Below are 19,418 nucleotides of genomic sequence, written 5' to 3'. Positions count from 1 at the left end.
GGCATGATATTGGCTAAAGTGCTTTCGAACAATTCAAAGCAAGGTGAAAAGGAGTTTCAAAATGAGGTAAGCTAATATTTGTACGCCTGCCGCGTCGACGTCCCCTGCTCGAACCTAGCAACTCATTCGTGCACGCACAGGCACGGCCGCACCGTCCCTTGCTCGACCTCGCAACTCATTCGTGCACGCACAGGCATGGCCGCACCGTCCCCTGCTCGAACCTCGCAACTCATTCGTGCACGCACAGGCACGGCCGCACACCACGTCGCTGTCTGCGCTGCACTCCCACATCGCTGTAGTCACCGTTAGGTTTTAGTACACGTCACTACTGGCCAGTCAGTTTTCTAGTGCGACAACATGAGAGCTGCCAAAGGCAACGTGCAGTGCGCATGATGAGCTAGTGACCAGAGCTCGACGCCAGCATCTACGGCGCCGAGATGCCTGCCAAATCAACACCACGTCAGCGTCGAGCCCAAAAGCTCGGCGCCAAGGACGCTGGCGCCGAGACATGTTAGCTCGGCGCCAGCATCAATGACGCCGAGCTAAGGATCCAGAATCTGAAATCTTTCCTCTAAGGGTCTATTTGTGAGAAACTTTAAAAAAAAAACTAAAAAGTTAAAAATTCGGGCTTGGGGGCGCCGCTCCCTTTCATCAAATACATTTATTCGCAGCCCTGTATACAAGAACAAGAATGGTAACAATTTCAAAAAACTTATTATCATCATCATCAAACTAAGCAAAGCACTCATCACATCTCGGAGGCCAGGCGTCAGTACATGGCTCGCATCCATATTCATACAGGCGACCGTATTCTTTGGTGGTGTCCTCATACAAGTAGTCTACCATCGTTGGTAATTCATGCTGGATGAGGCGGCGACTTGTCCATTTTCTCATAGACGGGGGCTTCTTACACACGTTAACCGCACCTAAGATAGCAGCCCTCGTTGCTGGTACAATGGTTTTGCAAAGAGTGGCTCGTTAATCAGAATAATCGGAGGCTGAAATCTGATGTTTTCCGTTAGGCCCTCTTAGTCTTGGAGACAGATGAAAGTATGGTCTTAGTTGAGCATAAGTTCCTGTAATAACAATGAACCACCTTCAGCAAAAAGCAAAACCATTTCAAATGAACAATATTGAAATTAGTTTATGCATAGGGTCGACAGTTGACAAGCCTTCACCAAAGAAACATACAATTCAAACCCCTCTAACGGTACTAACCTTTGTAAACCCACTATATCACTTAAGTTTACCATTAAAAAGTTGGCATGGACGCATGGCGTAGACTAAAATGCAGTGGACATCCAAACATAGTCGATGTAAGTAAAGAAATTTTCTAATACTTCCTCAAGTCACAAAGCGGCATTTTGGAGGTGTCTTAAGCCAACAATTCTAATCTTTGATCGCATATTACCTTGTGTTGAGTTCGGATATTTGAAAAATGATACCACTAGATTTTTCTTGAAACAGGGTTTCACAAATATATACTTTTTCCATATTTTATAAATATTTTGTAACAAAAAGTAGTGAAAGTTGTGCCTTGGAGACCATGTCAATATCCAAAAGTCACTTGTGACTAGAGGAGTAAAATCTAGCTAAAAATTGAAAGCTACTGATGACATTTTCCTTTGTCTGCCATACTGTAGTATGTACATATATAGATATTGATTTTTGCAGATCTCTAACTTGTTTTCTGAGACATAATATTATTCTGGATATTTTGATGTAAAGTTTGAAACGATTCGCACTGCAAATCTCCCTTCATGATGCCTAAGTCCTAAGCATTAAACAAATGCACCATATAAGATGTTAATTGTACACAACTACATAATTAGTGGCACTCAACATTGATTTTTTTTCCTGATTTAAAACTCTACAACAATTTACAATAAACCGCTAGGGAGAATTTAAACAGTGCACTGAACTAACAGTTCAGCTCATGATGGCAAGGGCGCATGGCAGCCTTAAGGAAATGCTTGTCCAGCCGATACCATGATTATATCTAAGGCTTGCCATTGGAATAAAATATAACATTGACTACTTGTAAGGGATGGAAAATTAAAGCATCTAATAGCAAACGATCATTTATTAGTGGGTGACAACCAGAACCTGGGCATTCTGTTTCCACATATGTACAAGCATCATCAGAACATGAACATATAAAAAAAGAATAAAGGGGACCTCTTCCAGGATGTTGCAGAAGACACAATCAAGATAGGGTTCAGCAGCATAAGAATGTGATGCTGAGATTCAGTTAATATGTCCAGAATTGCATTTAAAGCACATGCCTCTAAATCTACAATGACAAACAAAGAAACAGAAAGTTATCTTGAGTGGATCAATGCTAGCAATTAAAATCCAAAAATTATACTGCAATAGTAGCATGTTGCAATAATGAGCGTTCAAGACTTCAGGGTATGGTAAAAGACGTAAAGATCAAGGCTACTACAAGAATGAGCTTGGGCAAGCACAAGCACACTATGAAGTCTTCATCCTCAACCGTAACTAGCTTAAGATCAACTTAGTATGCTTGTGCTTATGTACTTGAAATAAGTGTTATTGCTATCCGAGAAAATAGACCTAGTGGAACCCCTCCTGACAAGAGCTTGGCTACATATCTTAGAACCCCTGTTTTTAGTTTCTCGTTATTGAACAATTGAACATTATAAATAGAGAAAATGTTTAGTGTTCAATCCTGTGAAATGTACTGCGAAGTCAAACTACTGTACCAGCCAAGTACCAAACTGCAATCCTTGCAAACAGTAAAATGGCAACAGTGAAACAACTAAGGCCCTGTTTGGAATGGAGTTTTTTCACAGGAATTTTGAAGGATTGCTCTTCCTCAATTTTGCTGATGTCATAGGATGTTTGGATTGAAGGAAAGGATCCTCCCGTTCCGGAGGAAAGTTTTGCTTTCCTACACAAAACACAGGAATAAAAACATCCACCGCAATCCAAAGTTTTCGTTGATGGCCGAGGCAAGCACACGGTGAAGAGAGAGAGGATGAGGGTGGGAGACAGTCAGACTGTGAGCCGGCAATAAAGAGAGAAGGACACAGTACTTCCAAATAAAAAAATACAATAAAATATAGAAAAGTACTAGCTGTGAACCGGCCAACTAAAATCTCATGCCCAAACATGTTACAATTCCTATGTTATAAATTCCTGTGTTCCAAACAGCCTAAATTTTCTGTTCCTGTGTTTTGAAATCCCGTAGTTTTTCACTTTTCATCATACCTTATTCCTGCGTTTTTTCCTATTCCTGTGTTTTGGATTCCTTCGTTCCAAACAGGCCCTAAAAGGTTGTCTATAGATATCTGAATGCCATTTTCTATTTATAACTCACACTGCCAGACTACATACAGGGAATAAAAGGAACATGGCTAATCATGATCCAATGCGAAGTGCACTCTGTCTAATTATGACAAGATTCAAACTAAGTACATATCATACTCCTCTGGGCTCGTTTGGATAAACAAATCCCGATGGGCATTGGACTCCAACTAATTATCCCCTCAATCCCTACCACCAAATCCCCATGCGGAATAGTTAATCCGAACAAACAATGGTAGGAAAGTAATACCTCATGAGCATTCTCCCCAGCGAGCGGATACTGCACCATGGTGCTGAAGAAACCTAACCTTCCCTTGCTGTTGTACACCAGAAGCATCAGCAGAGCAATATTTATTCCATTTTTGTAGCTGATCTTAACTTGCTACTCACCTTAGTCCCATAAACAAGACTTGATCCAGGGGAAGGATGAAAACATGCAACATTGACTTCTTCTCCAGCACTAGGAAGAACTCTTACAAGCTCCATGTCTGAAACTCGATACACCTATGGTAGTGGAAAACAACAATGATACTAATACTTAGATTCTCAAACCACTAGGTTGTACTGCAATGTAAATTACAATGAATAAAGTGCATCTATTTTCAACTGTCATAAATAGGTATTGTGAGAGCAGTTTGGTCAGATATTCCATAACAGATTATTAATTCATATACTTATTAGTTAGTAATCAACATGCTTAACACAACTTGCTAGGAACAAAAAGGCTTTGTTGTTGTTGTTAGTTAGTTAGTCCCTTTGTTGTTCCAAATTATAGGTCACTTTAGCTTCGTCCTAAGTCAAACTTCACTAACTTTGACCAAGTTTTTAGAAAAATCTATTTACATTTACAAGCTCAAATAAATGCAGAACTAATATGATGTTGCAGATGTTGGTGCATTTTTCTAAAAAAAAAAGTTCAAATTTAGACTTAGGGCAAAGCTAGAATGACATATAATTTGGAACAGTAGTAGTAGTTAGTAAACAACATATGGTTTAGAGCAAGTTAACCATATATACCTCCAAGACTGTGTACATCGGAACTCTGGTCTCCCCACTGATGAAAATGGTCCTCAACAGTGAACTATGTTGCCGGCCATATGCCAATAGTATGTGTTCTGATGTGGGTGAAAACTGCGGTGTATGAAAAATATTACAACACAGAAAAAAACGATATTCACTCACATACATCCAAATTAAATAATCAGAACTGCAGATTTGTATAACATATAAAATCTATCATGCATTGCTTCAACGCTAAAGGTATCATATACAGATTGATTCCTAAGTGAGTCCACACGATTGATATATAATCACCCAACACGATGTTAATTGCTCTCAGAAGAGAAGGAATAGATGAGAACTCATATTTGTTGCTAAAAAAAAATTGGGAAACTGGACATATGTGCAGTTTGCTGCCTATAAAAAACAAATGGTAGATAAGTAAAATAAACAACCTAAAAAATAAATGATAGCAAATTTAAACTGGACAAAAGTGCAGTTTGCCAGTGAGCTGCCTACATTGCTCTAGAAAGGAATACATGGGAACACATATTTGTCTCTTCAAACAAGCACACCTCGTAAATAAAACAATAACACAACCCGAAAAACAAAGGTTCAAGGAAAATAACCTGGATGGAAGTTAAACAGTGAGCAGCCTTTATTGCTCTAGATGCAAGAACTGTTCCAAATCTATATGGGTGTAACAAAATATTTATTATTGGTCCATTTGCAAACAATAGCTAGATAAAGGTTATCTGATGGAAAAGAACAGCAACAAGCAAACTAACGTTGCGTCTTCAAGAGAATAAACCCGAAGCTCATATATAATTTGGCGAGACGGAAGGGTGTGCCGAGTTGGTGATGTTCCAGCCCCAGCAGAATCATAATGTTCATGCAATTGACTTCCATGGTCACCATCTCTGTGTGGCAGCACACATGCAACACAAGCAACCAAAAATCGCCCACAGGGGGAAAAATGGGTACCCATTTCGCTGCAGAAAATTTAACAGAAACTTCAAGTAAGTAAATAAGTCTCAAACTTCAGCTGCAATAGAAATCTAGCAAAGATGATAAGTGCTACCCAATATTACCAATGCAGCCAAATGATACAAATTGTAGCTGTTACTGTTTTCTGGCGTAACCAAACATATAGAAGTTGATTGCCAACAACAGTATGTAGCAGTTCAGAATTAGCATGAAAAAGAGTAAAGAATCAGCCTTTTGTGTCTAGTGCATCAAATACGTTATACATTAAGAAGCGACATCAAAAGATCTAGTTAGTTGTGATGCACAGGAACATTTAGGGGAAAAGAAGGAACATTGGGCACCTGCAAAGTACAGCATGAGGAATTGTCAAGAGGCATGCCTCAGGCCCTAATGCGATAAATGGATTCTTCATGTTGTGACGCCATATTCTTAGCTTCACCGTACAAGGTAATTCAGTGCCACCACCAAGCAGAGACGTAGTTTGTTCTCCCCCAACACTTAATGAGATAGCAGGAGCTTCAGCTTCAGCAGTATGAGTACCCAGAAGGGAACTCCCAATACCAGGTACTGAGGTCATCAGATGATGGCCTGCGGTATCATGTTTCCTTGACCCATCGAAACTGCCAGTAGTGACTGGAACTGATGATGAAGCATCAACCTGCTCAAAATTATGCATGTACGATAGTTCACTAATCAAGTTATCTACCCCAGAACCACCAAGGAGAGGTGTGTCTCTGAAGGAATAATTGCTCAGAAGTGCAGGGGTCATCGTTGAATCTTCAGAATCAAGGTTGTGAACCTGTAAATGGACCTACCCATGAGTTTCATCACAACCAATTAGACTAGGAAAAGTTTGGATGTAGCGGACACAAAAATTGACCTCTGCTGTAAGTAGATATGGCGCACCATGGGGGTGAAACTGCACAGCTCTCAGTGAACGGCGGGTTTTTAGTATGATTGGAGGTTCCAAAGTTTCAAATCGGTTATTACAGTCCCATATAAACAACTGAAAAATGTGTTTATAGTTTGTACATTAGTATATATCATTTTAACAATTAATGGTGAAACAAGTAAATATAGATACAATAGTAAATTCAACACACAGTTCTCACTTTGTGACCTGATGCAACTGCCAGAAGCTCCCCTGTTGCATGAAATGCAATTGATGCAATTGGCCTATCTGTGAAACAAATGTTAATAAAAATTAAAGCGTGTTACTTTAGAAATACCCATAAATAGGGAAAAAGTTATCTATGGCAATTGGCTTGTCAAGGATGATTACAGAAGGGCAGTACTGCAGTGCAGCGAGATGTTTTAGCATCCCAAAGACGAACTTCACAATCCAAACTTCCACTAGCAAGAATATCAGAACGCTGAGGATGGAATCTAACCTGCAACAGAAAACCACCTTAATACATAGATACTCAGAATGATAGGTCTGTGACAAATGATACTTTTCAAATTGAGAAACAAATCTCTAGTTTCTCTTTATAATGCTTCCCTGATCTAGTAAGTTTGTTGTGAAATGGAAAATATGCAGTGTGTTTTTCAATCTCCAGCAAATGGTGTGTGTTTCAATTTCCAACAAGCAGTGCGTTTTTGGAGGAAGACGACGACCTCAAAGGGCCCCTTTGCACATTTTTTATAACTATTGGTCATTGTTTGTCAAAATGTATTGTTTTCCTTAATATATACATCAGATCTGAGACACTTATGTCTGTTTTAAAAATATAAATTTAGAAAATATGCAGCATAAAAACATAGATGACAAACTAGTATTGTTTAAACTGTTGATCACTAGAAAACATTACGAACAAATTACTATTTGTGTATCTATTTAGAAGTGGTTTAAGCACATAAGGAAACAAAATACAATAAGAATTACGTCACGTACCACCCATGGAGTGCGCTGATGTCCAAACAGTACATTCAAGCATTTCCCAGTTTGGCAATCAATTATTTTGACAGTATGGTCACCACTGGGGATAAAGCGAAGTTAGTCTAAATGTTCTTTGGTATTTATAGATCATAATTCAGCAAGTTAATTAACCTACTGTGTGGATGCAAGTACTCTCCCATCTGGACTAAATGCAGCTGCAATAGTTGCCTTCGAAGAAGGCAGAAGAGGGCAATATTTGGGAATCCACCAACGCAAGAACTCTGATTCAGCCCTGTAAAAAGAGGGTAAAAAGAGGGTCAAAAAAGGATGACAAAATCGATTAGAAGTAAAGCAAACAGTTTAAGCCTTTATAAAAACAACTCGTAAATATGCATCTTGATTTGGTAAGAAAAAGGGTCACTTACCAAGAAAGGAGATCATGCCGAGCATCGGTGCCCCAAAATTTTAATTCAACAGGACAAGCATCACGTCTTGGAGGTTTGGTCCAAAGATTTTTTGCTTGGTTTTTTGTTCGAGGTGAGACCTCCCGCTGAGCTAATAGACCAAAAATGTTTCTGGTAATGAGATAGGGGAAATGAGTCACACTCAGCAGATGATTGTTGCCATCAACAGTTAAAAGGAAATTGTTTTGGTAACAGATATAGTTCATTGGTTCTTTTACAAGCAGAACCTCACTCAATTTATCTCCACGGGATAAATCATAGGGCTCAAATCACAATTCGGGATTCTAATGTCCTCGAGGTAATGCAACAGAAGTTTCTATAGCTCAAAATACTAGAAAAAGAAATGATATGTTATCATCAGTTTTACCTTTGCCTTATTCTTGGTATTGATGCTTCATGTCTAGAAACTGATTCTGGAGCTGAAGTGCGCTTCCAGTCTTGTATCCGACATTCTGCCATCTCAGAAATTTAACAAATCCCACCTAAAATAATTTAACAGACCAAACAAGACACGACCATAAATGTGGTGTTCATTACACTTACCTTAATATAAATTGTAAAAATTGAGAAATTTGCAGAATGATGGGTTTGGGAAAAAAAACATAGAGAGGATACTAGCACAGATGTCCAAAGCCCTGGTTCCTCAGGGCAGCATATGCTAAGATATTCTTAGCACAGCCAACGGTGACAACATACTGATTCCTGATTTGGAACAATTATCTCATATGCTAAATGAGTGTAATAAAGGCTGAGTTAGCACAGCAGATTACATCATACTGCAACAAAAAATTGTACACTGGTGATGTAGTTTTGTAGTTTTCATCCATGTCCTGTGAATGATTTGTCTCCATGGTCATGTACCTATGCTCTCATATAGATTGATGCACCCTCTTCCACATACATGATCAAATTCAAGGTTCCTTTGTGATCGTTAGGTAGCTAATATGTCATACAACATATATCAAACATAATGACCAGCATGCAATTGATTTATTCTATCAGAACACATGCTAACTGCTAACAGAGATCAAAATACAGGAAGTTTTATTCTCCATCATACTTGCAAGCACGACTCCACGGTGAACTCCGTACAGATGGGAAGGGAAGCTTTCAGCAACGCAAACCAATACAAAATACGGGTACGCCACACGGGACTCGCAGCAAATTCAACGGAAAAATAGGCGGGCATAAGCTAATCCTGATTTGGGGAATTCGGACTGCAGAAGACTCCAACCACGGATCCGGTCGCAGCAGCAAAGCCCATCTACGAGAAAGAAAACTAGTCCCCAACGCAATCCGCCACCCCCCATACTACTACCCTCCGTCCCTCCCCCAGGACAACCGCCTGACCCCCACCCTTTTCCCCCGAGACGAAACGCGAATTGCCTCCGCAGGAATTCTTCGAGGAAGGGAACGCGAATCGCCACGGTCGGCGACGAACCGCGGCGTGGGAATACCTTCGCTTGCGACTTGCGAGGACGGCAGATGCCCTGTGACGGTGGCCCGGGACGCGGGCGCAGCAGCCAGGACGAACAAGCTGGCGTGGGAGGTGGATGGAGGTCCAGCAGCCGCCACCCCCGCCGCCGGCTGGCCAAGGAAAAACCCTGACACGCTCGTTCGTAACGGCAGGAGGCAGGCAGCAACGAAACAACAGGGAAAACCAAATAGAAGAGGGACAGGGCAGGCGGGCGAGGAGACGACGAGGAGGAGCGGAAATGTCTTGCACAAGCGGAAACTGCGTGGTGACCCGTTTAATGCGAAAATGTGTCTGCACGCGCATTTGGCACAATTTGTCAAAGTTTCTTTTTTATCCATACCAATTTTCCAAGTTTGGAGAACTAGCGTTACTGTTTACCTATTTTGAAACGTACTATTATAATTCTTTGAAATACGCCTCGGTTTACGGTTGGGTTGGACTTAGACCCACCTGTAGGTGCACGGGACCGTATAGGTATTTCTATACGGATGATATTGCCCTTAGCTACTCCCCTCTTTCTACTCATTGACGTGTAGGCCCCACTTGTCATCCCCTTCTCTTCTCTCCTTCTCTTACCAATGGTGGCTCTGGCGCACATGCTGGTGGTGGTCATCATGCAGCGCTCGCATTCCTCCTTCTTGCCTTCCTCTCCTTCCCTACGGCTCAGCTTCGCGCTCGCCTGCCTCCTTGCCTTCCTCACCTGCATAGGCGGCGCGCGCCCGTGCTGGTGGGTTTGGTCATTGGCGCCATGGCGAGAAAGAGCTCGCGCACCGCCATGGCGGGCGGAGGTCCCACATGCGCCTCGCCGCCAAGGGCATGGGCCTGTTGCAGGTCGAGGGCATGCGCAGTGATGCAGATCCAGAAGCAAGCCTCGGACGTGGCTGCATCCGTCGCTACTCGCGAGGCGTCGCAACGGCTCCACCTCGGCCGTGTCACATGGCCATGGAGGGGTAGACCTCCAGGCGCACGCGCTCCTCCTCCTCGCCGCGCCGGCGGCCTTCCTTTGCCTCGTCGCCGAGATTTGACCGGGGGAGCTCTGAAGCAGGCCATCGACGAGAGCGAGCACGGCGACTAGAAAAACAGAGGCGGCGACGACACGTGTTCGCCGCAGTTCCGACAAACGAGGCGACGATGTGGAAACGGCTGCCCTCGTCCGGTGCGGATTATGTCTAGGAGTACCGCAGCGCGAGGTTGAAGGAGAAGCTGGCATGTGGGGCCCACACGTCAGCGAGTGCAGGGAGAGAGAAGCATTATGGGTATTTTGGAACATACGTGAATACACTAGCCTTTAGTCGCCTGTGCTTGAGCCCAACGCTGTCAAATACGTAGAAAATGGCACAATTCAAGCTAAAAAAGAATTATAATGGCATGTTTCCAAATAGTCGAACAACAATGGTATTTCTCTAAACTTGTAAAATTATAATGGTACCAATAAAAACCCTTTCTCAAGCGAGCTGAATATGCTCTCATAAAAGATTAGTATATAATGAAAATAAATATGGTTGCATTTTTCAACTTCAATTCGCTTTGGTGGGGCAATTCATTCTCTTTCTTCCTATATAAAGTTGTTTTGTCAAACGGTTTATCAAAATAGTTTTTACTTCACGAGTAAAGATATTTGTTAAGCAGAAAAGTTATTCGACGAGTCAAGCTGACCTATGCTAAACGGAGCCTTAGAGCATCTTTAAGAGCCTTTCTAAATCTCACTCTCTAAATCATCATTTGGAGAGCCATTTGCATAAAAAATCACTTTCTATATCTTTTCACTCTTCAACAATTTTTCCATATCTCATGTGCACTCTAGAAAGCCATTCTCGTCTTCTATTTTTGGCTAGCGAAAAATCTGAAATAGAAGATGGCTATATTTGGATGACCATTTAGAAAAGCTGTTGGAGGGTAGTTTTTCACCAAAATCTCTATTCTAGCATTTAGTAAAGATCCTGGAAATGCTCTTAAGACAGAAAATAAGTGTTTTAAAACGTGATAGATCCATCTGTTTGAGCCTGGCTCAGTTTGCTCCCCTGTACTTTTCAATTATTCCACTCTATCTTAATGTGAATTTTTTTTGTTACTACATATATATAAATTGAGTTGTAGATTCAGAGTTAATACATAATGTCATATGTTGAAAAATAGATTGAGATTTTCATAATTATTTGTAAAAGAATGTGAGAATCTAATGCTAATTTTACCTTACAAATTACATGAAAAGTAACCATAAAAGTGTTTATATAATTTTCTGACATAGCGCATCATGTCCCTCTACCACCACATAAATATTGAACTTGTGTATAGAGAGAAACAGAAAAAAAAAAGACAAAACGCATTAACGGTAGATTGGATCAATTGGAATACTTCAGGGGAGTGAATCAAGTGTAATTTTTTATTTCAAAGGGCTAAACGGATAAAGTGTTCACTAGTAGAGTAGACAAATCTGACTTCTCCCGCTAAAAATATGCGTTACCGTACTTTTTAGGAAGCAAATTCAAACCGAAATGGAAGTACTATTTGTGGTCCAACAAATTAATCTTGAACAAGACCATCATGGTTCTCTTGGCGACGTAGCCTCGTTTATGACGAGATCCACGATTACACTTCGTTACAAACTTTTTGAAAGTTATTAATTTTCTTTTAGTATTTTGTGGATAAGAATCGTTACATCATCATGTTCAAATATAAACGAGTAATGTCATTTTCACACAAAAAGGTATACATATTACAATATTAGGCTTATAGAATGGTAATGCTACGATTAGAGCGTCCGCCCGGGCGTGTGCATCCGGATGGCCCTATTCCTAGGCCTGCACAGCGACCGGACCTATTAGGCAATCGGCCTGCTTCCTTCTATGCTCTTTCCCCCATCTCTACCCCATGACAGAATCGCCATCGACAGAAAATCCCCATTCGCTTACGCTCGTCGCGGCTTCACCGTATCGGTCGCTCGCCCCACTCCACCTCGCCGATGCACGCTACTTCTGCCACCACGCCACGTCCACTCCTCCTACAGAACCTCGTCGACGCCCGCCTCACTCCGCCTCACCGCTGCGCACCGTGTCTACCGCCGCGCCGCGCCCACTCCTTGTACAGAACCTCGTCAACGTCGGCGTGGTCGACGAGTCAGACGTCTTCGCGGCACGGGGGATGACAACGATGACTTCCTCCGGGCACTCATCAACGCGGACCTCCCTGGCGGGGACGTCGACCTCGGCGTGTGGAAGCTCCTGGTCGTTGCGGCGCTCTCCTTCGTCAGCGTGCCCATGCTGCTCGGGTACCTCGTCCAAGCAGCAAGGTGACATTGCACAACACATGTTGTAAGCTTGTGTTTCAAGTATGTCAGATGTTTCATCTGGATGTTGCAAGTGTTTCATTTGGATGTTGCACATGATGCAATGGCTATACACGTATGTTTCAAGCGTTTGTTCCAAATATTTTATCTGGATGTTGCAAGTGTTTCATTTTGTTAGTGTTTCACCTGGGTGTTGCATATATTTTACACGTATGTTGCAAGTGTTTTATCTGGATGTTACATATGTTTGCAATGGTTTTTTAAGAATTTCCAAGTGTTTTGCGAGTGTTTCAGACGCATGTTGCAAGTGTTTCATACGTATGTTGCAAGTGTTTTATTTGAATGTTTCAAAAGTAGATCGGTATATTACACATGTTGCAATGTGACCCACCCTGCCACAACTGCCTGCTGCAGCTTCTTGGGTGCCGTGCATGCGCATGGGGGAGGGCGGAAAGATGGAGCACTGCTTAGCAGCGGGCGCGAGAAGTGGAGGGCGATGGCGGTAGGGACACAGGCGGTACCCGCGCGCCATGCGGGTGTGGCAAGCGGAGGGGCGCGCGCGGAAAGCGGATGGGGCGTGGGCATCCGGACAGAGGCACGAAGTGAGGGCGTTCCTGTGAGCAGCAGCGTGAGGCGCAGAAACAGACTGCAGCAACACGGGCGCCTGCGCGTTCGTCCGGACCGTATATAGAAATAATGCTCTTATGCTGATACGGTCAAGTGCTATGGTTATTTTCTTTTAAAATTCAGAGTTTTTTTTATTCTTGACATTGTATTTTTATCGTACACTAATGCTCACACGGACAAGCCAAGATAAAGCTAGCCAGAAAAAGGAAAGGACAGAGATAAATAGAGAGTGCGCGAAGCGGTTCCTCCCCGCGCTCGCGCTCACACTTGTCTTCCTCCTCGTACTCGCGCTCGTCCTTGCCCCTTCGCCGCCTCCTCCACCATCGTCGCCGGCCAGTGGCTGCCTCGCCGCCCGCCTTCCACCTCCGCCCCTGGACCCCACCCTCCCCTAACCTCAGCCTCGACGTGCCTCCACCGTCCTCGTCCTTGCCCACCCTCGCCCCCGCCCCCACCACTGGCGACCGGCACGCGAGCCGCCTTGCTGCGCCACCCACCTCCCGCGCGCGCCCCTGGACCCCGCCCACCCTAATCCTAGGGCGCCTGCAAGCTCCATCGCGACACCCGCTCCGCCCCGCCCCGCCGCTGTCTCGCCCGCCTCCACCGTTGTGTCACGGCCGCCGTTCCGCAAACCCCCCTCTAAGCCCGCCAGGGAATGGAACCCTAAACCCGCCACTCTGCCACCATCTTCTTCTTCGTTTCCGGCGTGCACTCGGTTGGGCGCGGGCGCGAGCAGGAGGAAGAGCGCGGGAGGCAGAGGGAGACGCATGACCCGTCGCTTAATAGAATTTGCGAAAAGGAAAACCCAAGGGAGAGGCGCGCGTGACGTCGTGGTAAAAACAAACGAAGGCAGGAAACTTATTGTTGGTCAACATCAAGAAATTCAAATCTTCAAGTAAACAGCCTGTTCGGTTGGCTTGTGCTTGTCGTAAACGATCGTGAATTTTCAACCGGAACAGTATTTTTCTCTCATACCAAATCAACCAGCAATACTTCTTCACAAACCAGCAACGAACAAGCCCAGCCAAACGAACAGGCTGAAAATTAGGAACAGAGGGACTCTTGTCGTTTAATCATAATCATTGGATTGGATCCAGAAAATCCATTGCAGCATGTAAGGCACTCCGAAGACGCACTACCAAACTGTAATAATCCAACTGTACATAGATCACTAACCACTGTTAAATACGAATATCTATCTAAGTAACTATAAAAAAAAAGGACATACCTAGTGCAGAAAGCTCCCGCTCTGTGTGTGATCTGAAAAATGATGTTAGTGACAAGCTTTACCCTCGCCTGTGTAATGCGAGGAAATCGCGACTCGAACCTGGGACCTTCCGGTTAAGCCTGGGCGTTCGGGTTACCCGATTTTTTTGGGTCGGGTAATTTGGGTAATTCAAAATTCGGGTAATAAAAATTGCTACCCGATATTACCCCCGAAAAAACACTACCCGCAAATTCAGGTACCCGATAATTCGGGTTCGGGTTCGGGTATTACCCGATATACCCAAATTTACAGAAAACAACAAACTACACTAAATTTCAGTAGCGATCTATATATAATTTCAGCAGCAATTTGTATAGAATTTCAATAGCAATTTGTAGAGAATAATATATTACAGTCACTCATTCAAATAGAGAGAATTATATTCTAATAAAGTGATAAGTTAAATGGTTCAGCTAACAACACATGATAAATATAAAGACAAAACAAATCTTTGGGTAGTTCAGGTAGTTTGGGTACCGGGGGATATTACCCGAATTACCCAAACTAATTTCGGGTAATCAAAATCGCTATCCGAATTTGGGATCGGATACCTCGGGTTCGGGTAATTCGGATCCGGGTTCGGGTAATTCGGGTACGGGTAATGGGTATCGGGTATTTTGCCCAGGCTTACTTCCGGTCACCGACGGTAAGACTCTACCGCTTGCACTAGGCCCGCCCTTCTATCTATTTAAATAACTATAGTAGCCAATTTTCCAAACCCATTGGGCTTGTTCGGCAGGACTGAAAAATAAGCCAAAATACTGTTCCGACTGATTGCTGTGAGGGAAAAATATCGTTCTGTCTGAAAACACGGTTCGCGTGAACAGTGCCACTGTGAGAGCGCTGGCCAGCCAGCCGAACGCGGCCATAGTGTAAAACTGTAGATGCTATACAATATACACACGCGTTGTTCTGATTCGTGCCACTCTGGCAAATTTTCTTTTAGTGGAAGGAGGACAAGATGTTATTATGGAGTGGGTCGGACAGGTGTTCAACCAGGTTCTGTACAGGGCCCTTGCCAGTCACAGCCGCCTGGATGTAGAATCCTAACCATGCTACCATCGCCAGGCGACCGTTCTTGATTTCTTTCACCTTGAGATCCTCAAATGCCACGGGATCCTTGGACAGGCCCAAGGGATCAAAAAGTGCTCCTCCTGGGTAGTTTATGTCACCAGGAAGATATATTCCCAACGGTTCTAGTGCCTCGATCCCACAATACCTCGCATATTCAGGTCCAACCTGACAAATAGTGTCAAGATAATCTTGTTAGTGCAATACTTAATCATTTGAAGCAAGGGATAACAAGGGAATCATGCGACAATGGAATATTCTTAAAAGACGAAGAATCTTTGTGAAGTGAATGTCTATGTTTCCAAAGTGTTTGCAAGCATTTTTTTTAAAAGAAAATGCATGGTACTCCCTTTGTTTTACTCTATGGTGATTGCCTAACCAAGTAAGTATGAGTTCCAAGAAAAAAATAACTGTACGATGAATATTCATACATACCTCTATTTTATAACATTGATACAACCACTTCTCATCTTTCAAAGTACTTATTTAGGATTATGGAGTACAAATATTGCAATAACTATACTGATGATGAAAATTGGACATATTCTCCCAAGGCCATGGACAGAGTGAAATGGAGGGAGTACCTTACAAGGTCAATGAATTTCCATGGAGCAGGTCTTTATGTTCTCAAATTGTTTAGGCATCAGCAACAAATGAATCACTATGTACAGAGGGGGGGGGGGGGGGGGGGGGGGTTGTTACAAAGGACAGTATTACCATCAAGAGGGCTTGGCAGATAGCAATTACAATGACACCTTGACCACCAGCAATTCGGAATCCAGGAATCCCAAGGTAATCAAGGGTATCACCCTGTATAATTGAGCCAACAGTTAAACGGAAAATACCAGACAAAAAGGACAATGTTGAGAATATATATTTTATAAATATAAAAAATAGTATAGTTTTCCTTACAAAATTTCTGTAAACATTACAGATGTAGCGGAGCTGGAGTACATGCTATATTGACACAATTTTACGGTCCACTCAATAACATTTTAAAGATAAGAATATAAAATGAAACGTTATTTGAACAGTTTTGCTAAGTAATTTCCTTTGCTCTTTATTGCAGATTTGATAAAATTTTACCTTCAAATCTGTCTTCTCAGTTTCCGTTAAGATTCCTAAGTTTGATTCTCATGACAGTTTTAGGTGCCACTCTTTATCTAAAAAGTTCTAGGTGCCACTGTGAAACAACACAGCAAAATAATAGTGCATCAACTATAAATAAAATCCTGATTTTGATAGTAGAGCATGCATGTGTATTCATCGGCCGCTACTGTTCCATCTCCCAATACAAGTAAAATGGCTGATGTGCCAGCATTTTGAGATTTTAGTTTTGCCAGGACGTGCCACCATGCATTGCATAGAGGATTAGAGGGCAACAGGCCGGTTCTTTTCCAGCTCTGGAATTTGCAGCAATGCAGATGATTCATCAGAGAGAAATGAAAACTAGCCATCAGATGCTGAACATCTATTTGCCTAGCAAATAGAATGGATCAATCATGCAAAAGCAAATGACAGAGAACCCTACCACTTATGATTGTAACATGCCAGATTTAATCTTAAAAACTGCAGGTTTGTACAATTCAATTCTAGGAATTATCAATTTGTTCTACACAAATTTGAAATTGAAAAACATGAACACCAGCATTGTACCTGAAGTTTTGCATAACCAACTTTCCACCAGACAGGCTCAACAAAATGCACTAACCCAAATAGATCTAATAGCTCAGGAATAACAACACCGAGAGCAGCAAGCATGGCCCACCGACAATGTAAGATCTCGAAGCTGCAAGGTAATATTGTTGGACAGAAGTCAGAACTAGGAAAGTAGAGAGAAACGCAAAGCACTTACAAAGCTAGCACAAGTGAAGAAAGTCTATATCACAATTTCAGAAACATAATTGATTTCATGAAGCTGTGAAAAGCAGTAATCATTGTTGGTCAGAACCTGGAAAATATGAATGGTGCAGAGAAATCAAAGGGATTAACAAGCTCCAATGGAAAAAGGTTCACATCATGATTTCAGAAGCAAAAGTAGCCCTTAAAAGGGGCGTACCCAGTGCAGAGAGCTCCTGCTCTGTGCGGGGTCTGGGGAAGGGTGTCAGTGGCAAGCCTTACCCTCGCCTGTGCAATGCGAGGAGACCGCGACTTGAACCCGGGACCTTCCGGTCACAGGCGGTAAGACCCTACCGCTTGCACCAGGCCCGCCCTTCAAAAGTAGCCTGTGCAACGCAAAAGTAGCCCTTAAGGACTGCCAAATATTCAATCGTTTCAGGATAGGGACAAACACAACAATATATTGCCTGTAAGTTAAACAACGAGTCAACGACAACAGGCGGGTACTGAAAAAGATGGTATAGTTCTGCCAATTAATGTAAGGAATACTTTACTTTGGTACTAGGAGCACCCTAAAACTACCTGAAGAAGATAAACAAGCTATTGTTCCACTGCTAGTTAGTACTTAAAGAAGACGGTATAATTAACTGGAAGAAAAGAAGACAGTATAATAAGGGGAAGGGGAAGAAAAGACAGTATAAGTAACTGATGCGAAGGAAAGGAACAACGGTGACATACTTAAAGTAGTTTGCGAAAGCAACGGGATCCCTGCCCAGACCTGCAATATCGAACCCATAATCTCCAGGGTACTCTCCGGTTAAATGCTCAGGGTATTCGTAAGGCACGGGACCAAGCCACCGCGGCCGATCTCCGCCGTACCAAAAGCTGCAATCGTTGCCACTCAGCTACAGCTCAGACAAATCAAATGCTGTTTTCCCTTTCTAATGAAGCAAATAGGACGGACTGCACCTGTTGTTACGGGCGCCGCGCGCGGCAGCGCGGAGAGCGTCGGCCTCGGCAGCTGCGGCGGCCTTCCTGTCCTCGAGGCGGCGGCGGAGGCGGGCGCCCAGGGGGCTGTTGGCGAGGGCCTTGACGGCGGTGAAGGGGATGGCGGAGAACACCAACACGCCCGCCAGCTCCTGCCATGACGCCCGCACTGGCGTGGGACTCCGCCGCCGCCGCCCCTGCAGGGGGAGTGCGCTGGGCGGCGCGCCGGAGCGGAGCAGGAGGAGAGACGGTGGCGGCAGCATTGCACGCGAGTCAGGACCCACTTGTCAGTGTCAGAAGGAAAATGCTCCAGCCGAACCGAACCGCTCGAGGAGAGTGTGGAAGGAAGAGCACGGGCAGCGCCACCGCCACGTGGCGGGAAGATGGTCACGAACATTTCTCCGTGCTCTAGAAACGCATTCCCAAGACTCGTCACCGATTTATTCCGGTCCCAGCTGTAAAAAAGGTATTTTCTGATTCAGAAAATTGGTTCCCCAACACATTCGCTTTGATCTAAAAGAGTTTCCCAATTTTAGCAAGATTGAAAAAAAAACTCGATTTGCGGTGGCTAAACAGCCGCCGGTCCGTCGGCCTGTTCGCTTGTTGGTTTCAACCAATCCAAATCAGCTAGCCAACAGTGTTTTCCTCTTACAATAAACCAGTACCAGCCAGCCCAAACCAGCCCAGAAACCAACCAGCGAACAGGCCACGTAGCTTTATGAGATGAGCCGGTCACAGACCTGTGCTTTGGACGTGGGACAGACGAGGAAGTTTTTCCCCCTAAAAAAACTCATCTCCAACGACTCGCAAATCCACCTCCCAATCTTTTTGTCACTTGAAAAAAAACCCACCCCCAATCCTAGACGCTAATAGGCATTAGACGCCTAGCCCTACGCAAGGACGCTGTAACGCCGTAAGAAACAACCACAAATAAAGGTACACAAGTCACGCGCAATTTACTTAGAGTTAGCTATCGTGGCTTCCACGGGGAATAGGTACAAGAACCCCTCACAAATCACCGATCAGAGCTGGAAACAATCACCACTCTCCGCTCAACGATCACCGCTGCTCCAAGCCATCTAGGTGGCGGCAACCACCAAGAATAATAAGAGAATCTGCAGCCAACATGATCGCAAGTGCCACTAAACACGATGTAAATGCACTTTGGATGCACTCCCAACTCACTAGACGATATATCAAGGAGTTAC

The 19,418-nt window shown here is 43.6% G+C and overlaps 2 protein-coding genes across 4 annotated transcripts; both read right to left on the bottom strand.

Annotated features, from left to right (window-relative positions):
- Positions 1-617: 617 nt before the first annotated feature.
- On the bottom strand, positions 618-9,368 carry LOC136541822 (uncharacterized). 3 transcript variants are annotated; one of them, XR_010780495.1, is made up of 16 exons: positions 9,117-9,368; positions 8,027-8,141; positions 7,621-7,770; positions 7,371-7,487; positions 7,211-7,295; positions 6,599-6,707; positions 6,429-6,496; positions 6,197-6,322; positions 5,658-6,115; positions 5,118-5,321; positions 4,959-5,019; positions 4,348-4,461; positions 3,721-3,834; positions 3,581-3,647; positions 2,179-2,293; positions 618-1,076 (listed from the first exon to the last, which is right to left on the bottom strand). XR_010780495.1 is itself a non-coding variant. In XM_066533941.1 (15 exons), exons 2-14 carry the CDS (start codon positions 8,116-8,118, stop codon positions 3,582-3,584), a joined length of 1,764 nt encoding a protein of 587 aa, XP_066390038.1. In that variant the 5' UTR covers positions 8,119-8,141; positions 9,117-9,368; the 3' UTR covers positions 618-1,076; position 3,581. The 3 variants fall into 3 exon arrangements, 1 of the variants encoding a protein (XP_066390038.1); XR_010780496.1 differs by lacking the exon at positions 9,117-9,368 and adding an exon at positions 8,455-8,970; XM_066533941.1 differs by lacking the exon at positions 2,179-2,293.
- A 5,696-nt stretch (positions 9,369-15,064) lies between these two features.
- LOC136541821 (chlorophyll a-b binding protein 7, chloroplastic-like) lies at positions 15,065-18,603 on the bottom strand. The gene is made up of 5 exons (XM_066533940.1): positions 18,193-18,603; positions 17,962-18,108; positions 17,041-17,173; positions 16,102-16,194; positions 15,065-15,552 (listed from the first exon to the last, which is right to left on the bottom strand). Exons 1-5 carry the CDS (start codon positions 18,471-18,473, stop codon positions 15,256-15,258), a joined length of 951 nt encoding a protein of 316 aa, XP_066390037.1. The 5' UTR covers positions 18,474-18,603; the 3' UTR covers positions 15,065-15,255.
- Between the last annotated feature and the right edge of the window lie 815 nt (positions 18,604-19,418).

The sequence above is a fragment of the Miscanthus floridulus genome, chromosome 3 (assembly GCF_019320115.1).
Source record: "Miscanthus floridulus cultivar M001 chromosome 3, ASM1932011v1, whole genome shotgun sequence".
Classification (NCBI taxonomy): Eukaryota; Viridiplantae; Streptophyta; class Magnoliopsida; order Poales; family Poaceae; genus Miscanthus; species Miscanthus floridulus.
This window is presented reverse-complemented; position numbering and strand designations above follow the sequence as displayed.